The sequence below is a fragment of the Aquila chrysaetos genome, chromosome Z (assembly GCF_900496995.4).
Source record: "Aquila chrysaetos chrysaetos chromosome Z, bAquChr1.4, whole genome shotgun sequence".
NCBI lineage: Eukaryota > Metazoa > Chordata > Aves > Accipitriformes > Accipitridae > Aquila > Aquila chrysaetos.
In genome coordinates, this window is record NC_044030.1 from 46,264,550 (window position 1) to 46,281,326 (window position 16,777).

A 16,777-nucleotide genomic window follows, 5' to 3' on the forward strand; every position below is an offset into this window, starting at 1 on the left:
ACATGGGAAACAGCTGCCATCACTTCCACACAGTGCTGAGCTCAGCTTGGCTCATTATTCAAAGTGGGTCCAAGAGAAGGGGCACGTGAACACAAAATGACAAAGCACGTGGCTGTGGGAACTGCCTCTACTCCACTCTCAGCAGAAAGGTTTGAACTCTCTCTCTTGCATGACTATGGACTCCTGCACTCTGGAGGAGTTAGCAGCACACCATACATGCTCAAGGGCCATTCATCTTCTATACAAAGGTCTTCACAAAACACACATTGTAGAAGAGAGGGACTAATCAACCTGTACTAAGCTGTGGGTACGATACTTACTCAAAAGTCTGAGGAGCTTTTGCCTCAGCATTCTAAATCCAGCAGGGCAGGAGTCGTGCAGAGTACTGGAGATGCACAGTTCTATGAGGAATTTAGGTGTTTACCTTCAGTCATCTGAGTTCACTTGGGTTAAGTGCCCTCAACAGAGTTGATATCATTGTGCTTTTACTTCCCTGATGAATGTGCAAGTTATTTATATGTATTCCTTGAAAAAAAAAGTAATGTGTACACCAACAAATAATCTTCTAATTTGACAGAAAGCACATATATTTCAAAAGTGGCTAATTTCCAGTATTGTGCAGACTGGTAATATATGCTGATTGGCAACAAAACAATTGCATCATTTGACCAACTTATTTGCTTATCTAGTCCCTGAGTCTGCTTCTGATAGTAGCCAGCACCAGGTGCTTCTGAAAAATATACAAGTAGCATAATACAATTAGGGAATAACCACCACATATGGAAAGCTTCTGAACTTTGTCAGTTTCCGATTGGGTTATGGTCAATTAGTAGCAGAGATTACATCCATAATACTGAAATTATCTTATCTGAAGTGCTTGCAAGATATTCTTCTTATCTATACAATATTCTCATCTTTTCATATGAGTCTTTACAGCATGCTAAAGAAATCTGAAATCCTGAGATATTTGCCACATCTAAATGTATGCTTAGATCATGCAGTGGTATATATATGTGTTATCAGAAGCACTATATGAACAGCTCCAGATGTGTGGTTATGAAGACCTGCAAACATACAGACTATCTTCTCTTTAGAAAGACAAAATAAATGGCTAGCAGTTCCTATGGCAACAGCTGTATCAGTGAGGAAGAGAAAGGTCTGCAGAAGCTGGAAACAGCAAAGCTGGTTGTTTCTGTTTTGAGAAAGTACAGATAAGCACAACGGAACTCTACCTGAAAAGGCTCTGAATCACAGAACTGTAACACATCAGATTTAGAAATAAAACTGATGTGCGATAGGAAACAAGTGTAGCTAACACGAAAAGCCTAAACTTGCAGGGAGTTTTGTTCCACTGAAGCTGGCACAAAGATACTTAATATGATTTTTTTTTCCTTCCCCTTCCTTCACAAATCTAAGACTGTTTTTGCCATGTTTTTAGTATGCTACACTTCCAGGCTATCATTTCTACTCACTGAATCTGAAATGGCTGGTTCAGTGACGTATGCATCTATTACTCATCAGAATTCAGCATTAACATTTTTGGAAACCAGAATGGGAAGTCTTTATAGCAAACATCTTAGTTCAAGTATTAAGAAACTAATCCATGGACAAAAAATAAAAATTTACTTTGTAAATTTTTTAAATTTTCTATATTTACTTTGTGAATGCAAAATTTACTTTGCAATTTAAAAAAGTACAACATGCAAAAAACCATATTACATATACAACTTGTTACCAGAAAGTTGCCTAAACAAATAAGTAAGTTTAACAGGCATATTCCTAGAAATCAGAGAAGAATTTCTGTATAGTACACCACCAGCATTACACTACGTGTCTACATGTTATGATCTACAGGAGCTCCGTGGGGCTATTTCAATAAATAACGAAGTCCATATAGCTTCACCTCAAACATTCCCTAGTGATGCATCTTTCCAGCTCTTGAAACTTTCATGTTTAAATACCTACTTCCTTGTATGCTACAGCTACCCCAGTCACTGTTCAGTTCCAGTTGACCTGCATGCTTTTTGCAGTCACATACTTTTCTGACAACCAGAAGAAAGCTCTTCTAATTATAATATCCCATCTAGCCAAGTGAAGAGAAGCATCATACTTTCAAATAACTCGGGCAAAGTTTCTACAGAGGATTTTAATTCAAAGTTTAAATGTTTTAAAAATAGTTATAAACAACAACAACAAAAGCATCAGCTCTATTTCAGCCAGATACTAGGAGGCATTTAAACAGCTAATATGGCCTAGGACAATATGAGGTACCTGTGCCTCCATTTGTCACATAAAATTTTAAGTGTATATCTGGTAATATCTTCCTTCTGAACAAAATATTCTCTTGTGGAGTGAAGTTCTGCAGAGAGTCCTTGTCGATACAGGTAAATGGCACAGCTCGCTTTCTGGGAGTCAGAAAATTGGTGTAGCATAATTCCCACTGTAGTTTAAAGATGATGAATTGGAAAGTGCTATACAAACATTTGGTAAGAATTTACTTAAGAGTTCTACTTTCTGCTCACCTACTATGTAACATTTTTAAAATGTGTAACTTCCAGAAACATCCTCCGTACCTTTATAATGCTCTGACATGTTGAGAGTGGTAAACCAACCAAACTGGTCCCATTGATTGACATGATCTGGTCCCCTATGTTCAGTTTCCCAGACTTCTCTGCTGGTCCTCCATGCATCATGTTGGCTATGATAACTGTAGGCAAAATGGATCCCCAGCCAGACTCCACAATTACTACACCTAGGATTTCTCCCTTTTGCTTTTCAATGTAAACCTGTATCATAAGAAAAAGTTTCAAAAAAAAAAGCTTCTTCACACATATGGAACTAACACCACCACCCTCCCCCTGCCCCCTGCCAAAACATTCATATAACCAACAAACATATACGCCTCCTTATTTGCAACCTGCCTTCCTAATTCAAAGGCAAACCAAAGTAGAGTACACATTTTACTATGTTTCATTTGTATTCAAACATGAAATAATCAGCACTACATAATATAGATTTTGCTTAGTGTGAAATACTTCTCACAACGTATTTCTGCACATCAGCAGAGGAAACTGGAGTGGAAGAAACCCTGGTGCCATGGGCTTTGGCGGACAAAGGTAAACAGGAAGAGATTGCAAGAGTTTATGACTGAGGACTGGAAAACCACTATCTGTGTGTTCCAGTGGTGCACTGATTCATCTTATTAACCAAGCTGCAAATCCTTTCAGCAAATATAATTCTTTAAAGTCTGGAATCAGCCACTTTCACAAACACCTGTGCCTTTATAAATTTTATAGTGTTTACTGTAATCTGTTAAATTGTACTAATCTGTTAATCTGTTTTAAATTCATTTTCAAACATGTCTGAAAATTGTTTGGTGAAAAGAACACAAACAGATGGTAAATCACTTCACTGCTGATAAATTTGGGGTTCACTGTTTGCCTTTGAAACAGAACAGATGACAGGGTGTCCTACTTGGGAGAACATTCTAGACTCACTGAGGTCATTTATAGGAAGTATTAATGGTTTTCTGATTTCTGCTAGCATGGGCCTGCAACTGGTACAGAGCAGCTTAACGCTGTTATGGAAAAAAAATGAGACATACATCTTTGCAGTTTTCAGATTTGGAGAAGTGAATCAGATCATCATTGTACATGTCCTGGGTATTGAGCAAGTCACTATATTCCTTCTGGCTAAGGTCTTCTGGGTTGATTCCATTTGCCCTCAGAAATTCTTGGTAGGCCACACTAAATGCTTGACCTATGGACTGTGCAATCAGCTGTGCCTGTAGCAGTTCCCAGAGAAGACAAAAGAAAAAAGTGAAACATCCTGATGGTCTTGCCCACTGACACTTTCTCTGTTACAATCACACTGCAAAATGGATCATCAAGTTGATGAACCTACAAGTTACTGCAATCCAGTTTAAAAAATACTTGTGCATTGAAAATTAATTTAAAAGACCCACAAAATGTCAACACATTCACCTGTGCCATGAATCCACCTTGGTAAGCAATTATAAATGAGAAATACAAATAAAGCCATCCTTTCACAGGTAAGAACTGCTAATATAAATGTAAAGGTATACCCGCTGCAGTGACTGTAGCTCGCACCTACAACTGTTCCCACACGTGCAGCTCCTAGATGGCTCTCCCTCCTAGCAGAGGCAATGCCATTCTCTGACAAGCCAGCAGTGAAAATGAAAATGTCTACTAGAAAACACACAACCACATTTAAGAGACTACTTCCTCCTTTTCTCACCCTCCCTTAAAACCATCATGTCTATATTGGCTGCTCCTACCTCAGCCTCAGATGAAACAGGAAAAGGGTAGCAACTGGTGACCGGATCCAGGCCTTGAAGTGACTGGAAATGGTCACACCCATCTCCTTTTCCACCCTGCTACGTCCATCAACCTTTCTCCCCTACATTTCTTGTTTTGCTCCCTCCAACTTCCATGACTCTGCCAGTTCCCTGCCCCTTTCCTTCTCAGCCTGTCCTTTGTGTGTACCCTTTTGCACCTGCAGCTTCCCATAGCCTTCTCTACACCTAAAGCCACCAAATGTGCCACTCAATACCCTGCATTGCTCCCACCATAAGATGTTCTGCATCTGCAGCAATGGGGCAGAAACTGGGCGCAAGGCAGACACGGGGAAAGCTCTGCATCATGCAAGGTGGGGGATGCAGCTGGAAACAGACCAGAGGAATGCCTCCCTTTAAGGCAGTGATCATAGTTACTATAAGACAGGTCACGGACAGGAGAGGAAAGCAGCACAGCATGGTGCAGAGTAGTGCTGTACATAATTGCAGTGACACATGCAGTAAGCACTGTGTAGTGCACAGGAGTTGGCCATGATGTGTGCTGAAACAGTCCCTTGGAGCACAGTGCTGGCTGTGGAGAAGGGAGAGAAGAGGAGAGCTCCACAGCTGACAAGGTAGGCCTGGGGGAGTGCTGGAGGTGAATTAATACTGCTGAGGTGTATTTTTATACAGCCTACCAGCTGTACTTAAAGTCCAGTTTGGTCCCTAACAAAGGAAAGGTTCCCAACCCTGAAATAACAAGTTGATTGTACCTTAAAACAACTCAAGGTAGCACTAAAGCTCCTGACGAGAATAGCATGATTGCTGGTGCTGAAAAGGCCAATACCTCAACTGGCAGTATTTTACCAATGCTTGGATCAACCTGGTTTTGACAGCAAGAACAGGACAGCAAGAAAATGGGAAAACTGCACCTCCATACCTCAGTAACCTAAGTGAGGAGATAAATGCAGACTTTACATTCATACACATGTATCTTCTCTCCAGGTAGAGATCAACTCCCATTTAGACATACAGCATTTGGACACATCACTAGGGTTCAGCTCATTTGAAGATCCAGCTCTACAGTTGAAAATCTGGTGCTGTGCTCCTTAGGTAATGACTTTTCCAAGCAGAGACACATTCTGGCCAACCCCTGCTTGAGGGCTTACAGCTTCTGTGTCAGTTACTGAGTAAATTCTTCTAAATACCCAGCAGTCCCAGAAGAAGAAAAGGTGACAATGATACAGACATGAGTTTTATGATACAAACAGGCTGTACTACTCCACTGGATGTACAAGATCTTTGAAGCTGCCATCTCCTTGCTGCCAACAGGTGCTACACTGTTTGCATTCTCTTTCTTAGTCATTTGGGTATTTGAGATAAATTTTACAAGCTTTTTGTGAACTAACAACTATGACAAAGGAGAGCTGATATATAATCTCCTGCAATTTCTCAGCGTATTTTCACATCACTGAGCAATGCTTTTATTGGATCTACAAGCATGTACCTTCCAGGCCAATATCTAGTGACACAGGGAGGATCACATCTGCCACAAAGATGGCCTGATCCAAACAAACCACAGAAAGTAACGTCAGTGATCCCCAAAAGGAAGCATAGATTCCAGCTAGCCAAAGTATTAATAGCAGCCTGGGAAACAATCCAGGAAGTCTGGATCATAGTCAGACCACCACATGCTGAAGGAAAATAAGACCCAGCCTCTGGCATCTGACAGTTTGGTTTTTGCTTTTTCAACTGGCTAGTAAGAGAGCTAGCAGAGTCCAAACTTGTGACTAGAAATACAGAAGCAGCGGCATCAAAGTGGGCAGCGTATGAAGTGATATTAAGCCAAAAAACCATTTGCTACTCTTTTTATTTTCACACCAGTTTCTTTAAAGGGTTTGCAAAACTGGCTTACATGGGTTTTGGGGGAAAAAATATCCACAATTTTTTATGCTCTCTGTCAAAATTTTGGTAGTGGATTGCTTCTATCAGTGCTCTTGTCCTTACTTTTTAACCTCAGCAGTGGGTCATATATGTACATTCACCTGCAGCCAGATAATTTAACCAGACATGGGTTTAGAACAGATTCATCGTTACATAAAATCAGCTGCTTATTCAAGAAAACCTTCCCATCTCAAAGTCCTTCCTGATACACTGTGGAGTGGAAGACATATGAGTATTTTATAAGAAACTGATATTTTCACCTTACTTGTCTTAAGTGATACTCTGCTATTCAGAGGGCTTAGAACTGAGATTTTTTATTTTCCCAAATTATTAGGGCTAACTTGATTATGATCCTGACAACTACATATCTAGCCACTTCAGTCTGGTATGTTTGATTTTACCTTTCGGTTTACTGAGCTTTAAAAAGTGCATAAAATCAGTAAATTACGCACATTGATTGTGAACACAGGATATCAAGTCCTATATAAGGTAACTTAGTAACCTGTGCCATAGACTAAAATTTACTCAGCTGTGTCTCTATTCAACATACTTTGGGATTGCCAGAACTACCAACTTTCTTTGCTGGCTTTTTGACATGATGTCAGCAACTATTCCCCAACACAAGTCTCCTCCCCCCCCTTCTCCTCCTTAACCCCCCCCCCCCCCCCCCCCAAAAAAAAACCCCAACCACCTTTCTAGTATGTATCAATGATTGATCCTTGATGCAAGACTTGGGATTAGAATTTCCCCAGGAAAATAAGCATCTCTGATAGACTTTCACATTCACATGCAGAATCTGAACTGGTATTTGTAAGCCGTGGCAACTGGACTCTCTTCTCATTCTTACTGGAAGGCATTGAAGGAGCTTAAAAATGGGAAGAATTTCTATAAACACCAGTTTTGTGAGTAAAATGTCAGGTCCAAACATGCAAAAACAGAAGGCAAGTTCCTCTGCTTAGATGAAATATTTGGTTGCAGTTAAAGAACAAACAGGACCACTTGCAATGGACTTTAAGCCTACTAAAATGTGTTTACATTTCCACCCCTAGAAAATTACAAGACAGAATAATTCCTTACATCCTCAGACTCAAAGACATGGCAAATCATTTTGTACTGTCTCTTTCCATCTTGGGAAGGGTGAGATGCTTCTACATTATCCTGGGAGTTAGACCGTGGCATTCGTCTACGAGCCATCAAAACAACTATATTTCCTATATCTGCAATGTAAGAAATGGTCCGCAGGGGATGATCCATCATGGTTTCCTGGGGAATACAAAAAACAACATGAGCAGCTGTTTCAATGAAGTTCTTATTGCACACCTAGTATTATGAAAACAAACAAATGGCAATATAAGACTTCTGTTACATAAAGTCTGTAACACCTGTCATGCATGAGGGGAGATGCCAATAGAAAACAAGAGCTCCACTTTCCAAAAGTAAAGCAAAGAGCAAGTTTTACAAATTAAAACTGTGTTTTCAGTGGAAAAGCACATAAAGACCTCAGTATCAGAACCTGAATATGCTGGGCATGTATGTGTGAAGGACTATGAACTTCAAATTACCACAACCAAACATTTTGGGCTACTCTGGGCACAATCAATACTTGATGCATCATGGCTCATAAGAAATGAGCTGACTGCTATCAGTTTACCTGCAAATTCTAATCATTTCTAGTCAGACACACCAGAGTAATTGCATGAATGACACGGTTCTTGAGCATGGATTTCTTACAAGGAAATCCTGGAGGGAAATAAAAGAGCCAGCACTTTTTGAAGGACAAATTTTTGCAGGTAGGTGAAAGTGTATTTCAGTAGCCTACTACCACAATACTGACAAAGGCATCTTTGTCTATACCTGTGTGTCTGCATTCAGTACTTTTATTCTCTGTGTAGAAATGAAGAGGTCCACTTCAGTCATGGGTTGAGATTCACCTTCTGGAGCCTGCAAATAAATGGCTTAGAGTCAAACAAACAAATTAGGTAACATACTTACTAATAATGTTAGCTCACAAACAGGGGCGCACTAAGACACAGTCACCAGAACAGCAATGCAAGATAGAGTATTAGACTGCAGAAGGTAAAGATAAACACAAAGATATGGAAACTATATACATATATGTGAAAGTGAATTGGATATTCTCTGAAAAATTGTTAACCCAATAAAAGCTTCCCTGATATTCTTCCCGATTTAGTAAAATTATACCTGACTGCAACATGAACTATGTAAAGATTTCATGAAAATCAAAATGATTCTCCCATTTTCTCCACACTATGAATCCCACTTTAAAGAAAGTTTTTCACATAAGCCAAAGAAAGGCCTAACAGCATTTCTTGCCTGAGGAATTTCTATATGGCCTAACAGTGACTGCCAAGACCAATGGAAAAACCTGTACCACAGGTGGGTACAGCTTAAGCTATTCACAATGCAGTTCTGGTAAGAACATCTTCACAGTCAGACAACATACTATTCAAGCACTAACCCACTTTGGAAGTCCTATTTTGTTAACAGAAAGCTTGTAATTTTTTAAAAAATTAGATTTGTTAAAAAACACTTTAAAAGTCCATAAACAAAACTTATTATTAAGATGAGTCAATCTCAGCATATTACTGTATGTATATACATAAACTTATTTGTTTTTTGCATCCAGCAATTTGACACATATATGACTCAAACAAAGCACTTATATAGAAAGATAAAATAAAAAAATAAAAAAGACTTAATTTTAATCTATCATTTTACAGAGTTAAAACCTTTGCCACGTCAGTCCTGTTTCTTTAGTATGCATTTTGGGCACTGCCTGTAACCATTTGATAAATCCAATCTTTACTCTATTTCTAACATGAAATGGCTAATGATAAGCAACAAAAAATGGCCAATCCGGCAACGAATTTCTGAGAAATGTCAACTTGTATGGTGGCTGAGAAATAAATCTAAAAAAACCTTGCTGGATGCAGAAAATAAAAACACAAAATAAAAAGAAAGGCAAAAAACCCTCCCAGAAAACAAAAGAACAGGCATAACATCAAGCTGATGGAGTTTGTACTGCACCTTCTTCCTGCTTTTGGCTAATTTCTGGGCCATCTGCTTAGCATGGAACAAACAGAGACAGGAGAATAGTTAGAGAAGAACTTACAGAGACTCCAAGTCAAGCAGGAATCTGCATGCTAATGCCAGAGCTCACAGACTACTAGCTATTCTAAATTAGTCCCTGCTTAGATTAATTTCCTTCTTTTCTGTTTGGCTTAAAAAAAATGTTAAAATTTCATGTTTAGCACAATCACTTTAAAAAATGAAAAGAAACCGCAACAAAAGAGCCTGGAAGAACACCAAAGGATTTTTTTTTTCCATTCAAAACGTTACTTGCAACAAACAAGAGGGGGTTTTTGTGGGTTGATTTCTTGGGGTTTTCTTTTAAGGAAGAAAAACAGAGCATCCCCTCATTTACAGCAGTGTAAACCATGATGTTACTTCTTTTGAAGCAACACCAGTGTAAAAGGTGAGAGACTGCTTAAACAGTGTTCAAAAAATGACCTCCCCAAAACTATGGTACTTTTTCCTGGAAAAACAAAATGACAAACGATAACTTTCACCTACATTTTCTCCTCCTTCTGTGCAAACATACCCATACCAATGTTAGCATTGCATATCTGGACAACAGGTTTTCCTGTGACACCTGCACAAAGATATGTCTATACTACCACATTTTTTCAAGAAGGCAGTGGAGCATGTACTTCAGTTCCCCAAACACCTGAAAATAGGTCTCTTGTCACCAAGTAGTTAAATTGATTACATCTAGGCATATATCAACCCATTGCAACAAACTGATTCCTTATGTCCTACTACTGTGGCAACACTAACAACACAAATAAACACCATTCTTACAGTCTTGCAATCATTAATTCAAACCAAGGTGAACTGAACTTACAGACCTGCTTACTGAAGAAATGCAATACTCACCAGGCTGGCAGATATCCTTTTACTTCCAATAGTAACAGCCTCTTAGCTAACTACTTTTATGAAGAACAAACAGGAGGCTTGAATCACAAGACATATCAAATGTTTTATACTGATGCTCACAACCTAAATCTGTCAGGTTTCGTCTAAGCAAATCTAAAAGCAGCTACTGAAACTTTAGACCGTACTGCTTATTTAAAAATATAAACATTCTCACACTAACTTTTAGTCACCTTTTTCAAACTGAGCAATATTTGATAGCCTGATGATTGCAAACTATTGCAAAAGCAATTAAAACTGCCTCATGCTGCAGACTTTTCGTTACATTACTATTAATTTACATTGGTACTGAGAAATCTTGAATAACAGCTGCCTGCTATACACTGGGCAAGGGGGAGGCACTCATGAGATAAAGCATTTAAATTGCTTTCCAAAATCAAGCTCCCCTTCAGACAAATTCCCCCCCTCCCCAAACTTTACAGAATGATCAACCTCACAAAAGAAGAAAAGCACAGGCCAAAAAGAAGAAAAAGGGGGGAAAAACTCCCTTGAGCTAGAGGTTTACGATGCAGGATCAAAGATTAATCAAAATGCACTATCGTTCAATTTATTGAAAATTATGCTCTTGCAATGGAAGCATCTGGTCTTAATAGTATTTTAATTTTTTGATGAATGACTTTCAAATATTTCATAAAATTAAGGTAATGATATGGAACAACCAATTTTAATAAGTGATTTAACACTGCACAGAAATGTCATAGGAGAAAAAAAAACAAATTAGGATAATTCTATGCAAGACATTTTATCAGACAAATCCTCTTTATCACCACGTTATTTTGGTAATTTAGATGAAAAGATTCTTTCTATATTCTTAGAAAAAACAGAAACTACCTTATCTAAACAAAATATTATTTTTTAAAACATATACAGAGTCCAGGCTTTTCATTGAAGGTAAATGAAGTGTAACTATATATCTAGTAGCAATTTCCAAAATTACAAATTGTTAAAAACCAGCAAGCTTCCACTTTTGCTACAGAGATGCCTTAAATATACTCAACCTATTTAACCTCTACAAAAAATGTACTGCAACTCTGTGAACACCCAGATAACACTGAGTAAACAAAATGTGCAGAATATTAAACTATTTCCACATAAGGTTTCTATCTTAATTACATTCAGTAATTAAATCAGTTGTTATCTAAAAAAGTTCAAACCTGCCACACAGCTCAAATCTGCTGATGAAAAATAAAAATGGAAGTTAATTGTTAGTTCACATGTGAAACGTAACAGCACAGATCAGCTGTGAATTGTAATCATGAACATCAACTTTTTTACTGTTACAAGTATTATGGATCAATTCCAAGTAAAATGTGAAAAGATAGTTCTTTCTGTGTTATCTGAAGAAATGAGACTACAGTCTGAAAATGGTGAAACACATTTTCTATTACTAAAAGTACCTCCTAGTGAAAATATGAGAGAACTATGTTTGATGAATGCCTTCAAAGCAATGTATCTGTTTTAGCTTGGTTGGACTTCACAGAGATGAGAGCCCAAGCAAGAAATCCCCCAACTCTTGTACTTTTAACTGAAGAGATACTTGTTTAAAGAAGCAGCATGCAGAATTGTTTTCAAAATCTATTCATATTCTAAATTAATGAATATGTGGTCTGAAGGCTTTGCTAAAAGGAAGCATTATAGGGACTATTAAATTAGAAAGGAACACATTCATATGGGAGGTATGTGTACACAGTGGGGCTTAAACAAAACTCTTCCCCCCTTTTTAATGCTCTTCAAGTCTGCAAATTTTTAAAAACTTATTCTTGATTCATAACCTTTGTTTTAACTACAGAGAAATGTTTCATGTGCAACACATAACACAGTCTGTAAACAAACATGAGTAGGGCACAAGTATCATAGTCATTGTGCCAGCAATATTTTACACATTTGGGCTACTTATCTTATGCAGTGATGAATCTGGCAGCAGGAAGTCTATCTGTCATGATGAATTTCTCACTAAAAAATTTAGCTTTAATGGCAATCAGCAACAAACCCAGGCAAACCCAAGACTAATAAACCAAAGACCCTAAGGTGCAGGGAGGTATACTTACATTGCCTGAGATTCACCTAGAAGCAGAAAAGCAGTTAACTGTCAAAGCGTACAATGGTATTGTGTGCCATGCAGTAAGCCAACAATTTTCTGAAATACACTTATAGTTTCAGAAAATTATGCACACACCAGCTAGGGTTTTACCAGATCAACAATGTAACTACTTGGGCCTCCATCCTGAGACAAATTTACTACAGCCAGGACTATGCATGCCTGCTGATTTATACAGATACATAAACTATGGGGTTTATGAGTGAAATGAGCTAAAGAGATTTCTTCTGTTTTGAGGCACAGCAGGGCTGAGGCATAACAGAACCCTCAGAAAGACCTTTATTTTGTTACCTAATTTCTACAAAATACATTTAGTATCAGAGAAAGATTCTACACTCTTATACCTCACAGGCCTGCTTTGAATCAATTCTGTTCCAGTTTTCTGTAGCATGTCCCTTCAGTCTTTGTCTATTGTGTACTCCCACGCAAGCTTTACCTCCTAGTTACAAGCTTCCTGCCCAGCCCCAGGTTCAAGTTCAACTCCTGATACCAGTTTCCTATGACAGCTGATGTTAATCTTTCCTATCAACCTCCACTGATGGATCCCTCCTAGATCCACCCTCACTGAAGGCCTTATTTCTCTCCTTTCTCTATCTTACCTTTAGTTTCCTGTGCATTCAAATCAGACTACTTTTCTAACATGTGGTCAAGCATCAGGAAAGAACACACAGGGACTACTGAACAGAGAGGCACAGCCTTACTTGCACCCAGAGCACAAAAGAAGTAGACTGTAAAGGGAAAGTCCCCACTGTAGCTTTGGGAAGAACCCACCATGACCTGCCACGGTTGAGAACACTGAGTGAAAAATCTTTTTTAAAAGTGTCACTGAATTCAGAGTCTCCACTGAACACAGATAAATCATTCTTTTTCAATAGGTTCAGTAGTTGTTTAAGTTTGTGGAAACCTTTACAGAGATGGAAGAAGATGACTTATCTGTAACAGGAAGGCTACATCCCTGCCTCCTCTAAAATACTAGTGTGTTAGTGATTTTCGGAGACAAGGTTTTAAGAACTTAAGTATTTGAACATCAGCAAAATTACAATTTCTGGAAGTGTCTCAGTGGTTCTAGTTGGAGCTTCCCTGTGAAAGTTCATACACAGACCAAACTGACCACCTGGCACGCAAAACATTGGAAGGAATAATAATAGTAGGAAGCATCAGCCGACCTTAACAGACAGTGCTATAGGCCTTGCTAATAACATGCTGTCTCTCTTTCTCTCTCTTTTATACAATTGCACACAAAGTCTGAGTTGGAAGCCAAAATAAACTATACAAAAGAAGAACACACAAATATTAAACTAAGGAAAACTTTCAGATGAGATTGTGTTGGTTAGCTGAATTAGCAGAAGACGAAGCTGTGTGCCTTCCACCCAGTCATGTATGGGTAGCAGGAATATTGCAGCATCCTCTACAACCGTGCAATACTTCATCCGCACACCTTAATTTCAGTTGACAATGTCATCGTTGTAACTTACAATACAGCAGCATGTCCATTACTTGTCGTGGCCCGTACAGAAATTGGTAGGCATTTCTGTTTTCCAAACAAACAAAGTAAACATACTAGATTCTAGGACAAATTATTTTTTTCCATACATCTCTGTACTGTCACAGGCTTTTCTTTTTCTTTTTAAATCAGCTTATAGCTGTTATGTGGTGGAGAAAGTATTATCCACAGCAGGGTCAAAAATAACTGCAGACGTTACCACAGTACCAGTTCTACCAAGTGCCAAGCCAGAGGCAGCTGCAGTACTTACTAGTTATACCCTAAACCTGTTTTCCCTCAACACCCAGGTAATACACAACTTAGATCACCACTCACTTCAGATTCTGGCTTAGAGTACATGGCACAAGTATTACTATAGGGAATTAAAATGATCTGGTAAATTTTCCTTATCAGTCACGTTCCAAAAGCAGCATTAAACATGTGATTTATTTTGCAGAAAGAAAGAAGAGGCACTTAACCTTTCTGAAACCACAGATAACTCCACATGAAAAAACTTCTGCATACGTAAGAAGTTTATATCTGCAACCTTAAGGCACCCGTATGAGAAGCAGATGGAATTATTCCTCACCTTGATCCTGCTGACAGCTTCCTGAGCCTGCATCATTCTCACATTCTTGGAGGGAGTTTTGTCAGAAAGGAGTTGAGTCGAGCCAAGGTAATTGGCAGCAAAAATTATTCCATCGATTAAGTCTTCAGGATCACAAGGTCCAGGAACTGTAACACAGGAAAGCAATCACTGGAGAAAATAATGCTGAACCACAGAAAACCAGCAACAGTCTGACAACTTGAGCCTGCACCTGATGGCTGCAAATCCTCCTCTAAAATACTTCAGTTTAGCATGATGATATAGCAAACAGTACATTCAAAGGTACAAAACACCAAGCAAATGCTCTCAACATCTGTGGTGGGTTGACCCTGGCTGGACATCAGGTCCCCACCAAAGCTGCTGTATCACTCCCCTGCCTCAACTAGACAGGGGAGAGAAAATATAATGAAAGGCTTGTGGGTCAAGATAAGGACAGAGAGAGATATCACTCAACTAATTACCGTCATGGGCAAAACAGACTTGACTTGGGTAAATTTCTTTAATTTATTACCAATCAAATCAGAGTAGGGTAATAAGAAATAAAACCAAATCTTAAAAACACTTTCCCCCCACCCCTCCCTTCTTCCTGGGCTTAACTTCACTCCTGATTTTCTTTACCTCCCCCCACCAGCAAAGCAGGGGGACGGGGAATGGGGGTTGCGGTCAGTTCACCACATGTTGTCTCTGCTGCTCCTTCCTCCTCAGGGGGAGGACTCATCACTCTGCCCCTGCTCCAGTGTGTGGTCCCTCCCACGGGAGACAGTCCTCCATGAACTTCTTCAGTGTGGGTCCTTCCCACGGGCTGCAGTTTTTCATGAACTGCTCCAGCGTGGGTCCCTTCTGTGGGGTGCAGTCCTTCAGGCACACACTGCTCCAGCGTGTGTCCTTTCCACGTGCCCTTTGCATGGGGTGCAGTCCTCCAGGCACAGACAGCTCCAGTGTGGGTCCCCCACGGGGTCACAAGTCCTGACACGGGGTCACAACCTGCTCCAGTGTGGGCTCCTCTCTCCACGGTTCCACAGGTCCTGCCAGGAGCCTGCTCCAGTGCAGGCTGCCCATGGGGTCACAGCCTACTTCAGGCATCCACCTGCTCCAGCGTGGGGTCCTCCATGGGCTGCAGGTGGATATCTCCTCCACCGCGGACCTCCATGGGCTGCAGGGGGACAGCCTGCCTCACCATGGTCTTCCCCACGGGCTGCAGGGGAATCTCTGCTCTGGCGCCTGGAGCACCTCCTCCCCTCCTTCTTCACTGACCTTGGTGTCTGCAGAGTTGTTTCACTTGCATATTCTCACTCCACTCCTCTGGCTGCAGTTATGCAGCAGTTGTTTTTTCCCCTTCTTAAATTTGTTATCCCAGAGGTGCTACCACCGTCGCTGATGGGCTCGGCCTTGGCCACCGGCGAGTCTGTCTTGGAGCCGGCTGGCATTGGCTCTGTCGGACATGGGGGAAGCTTCTGGTATCTTCTCACAGAAGCCACCCCTGTAACCCCTCCCGCTACCAAAACCTTGCCACACAAACCCAATATAACATCTCTCCAGCAAAAGCTGTAATTGTTAATCTAGCTTGTCTCTCACAATAACTCATTCTTTTGTGAGCAGGGATCACCCTGGAGCAAAATAATCTCTGTGAGTGTTCACTGTTGTAAAGGGACAGACACAGTTACGCAGCTCGCCCCTCACCCACCAAAACCAGCCTTGCAATTCTAAGACCAACAGTCACAAACAGAAAGAGGAAGGGTGCAATTTAATAACAGCCGTCAGCCACTTGCTCACTTGTGTGTTAGCTGCAGTTAGTACAACAGGCAGAGGAACCTCCCTGGGAATGCTTTACAGGTACAACACGTCTCCCCTTACTAAGACGACTGATTGCCCAATTAAGCAAAGTACTTTTATGCCATAGACCTTTAAAAATCACTCTTAGTCTCAACAAGGATATTGAGGTAAAGGACAGAGTTAAATAAAAATGTTGTTAAAATACATAGAGCACAGGCTCTACTGATGGCAAAACAACTCTCTTAGTGCCATACATTCTTAATGATCTGATGCCCATCAAATTCTGGGGAAAGTTAGAAGGTGGTGAAGTGGTCGGTGCCTAACAATGCCAATCCTTACAAAGCAGCATTTATGATCTGTAGGTGTTTTGGTGTTTGGTGATTCCATCTAAAAATTGTGTATGTAAAAATGTTCTATTTTAACACCTTGCTACATGTTAAAATTGTCATGATCCAAAAGGGAGGCTGGTTAACCTAAGAAGCTTCTTGTTTTCTTACAAGTAGGGAAAAACAATTGATGTTCAAGACAAGTGAAAATGCAAATCATCTTGAAGAATGGTAATGG

At 39.9% G+C, this 16,777-nt stretch overlaps 1 protein-coding gene across 4 annotated transcripts in view; it reads right to left on the reverse strand.

The window, feature by feature from the left end:
- Positions 1–16,777, reverse strand: part of APBA1 (amyloid beta precursor protein binding family A member 1) — a 99,897-nt gene that overhangs the window by 7,192 nt on the left and 75,928 nt on the right. For 3 of the 4 annotated variants that reach the window (XM_030004045.2, XM_030004046.2, XM_030004049.2), the window contains exons 5-10: positions 14,423–14,568; positions 9,287–9,319; positions 8,093–8,179; positions 7,316–7,501; positions 3,605–3,784; positions 2,574–2,786 (exon numbers count right to left, since the gene is read on the reverse strand). In XM_030004045.2, the coding sequence (XP_029859905.1) occupies positions 2,574–2,786; positions 3,605–3,784; positions 7,316–7,501; positions 8,093–8,179; positions 9,287–9,319; positions 14,423–14,568 (845 nt within the window). The remainder of the gene's footprint in view (positions 1–2,573; positions 2,787–3,604; positions 3,785–7,315; positions 7,502–8,092; positions 8,180–9,286; positions 9,320–14,422; positions 14,569–16,777) is intronic. The other variant, XM_030004050.2, reaches the window with a different exon arrangement.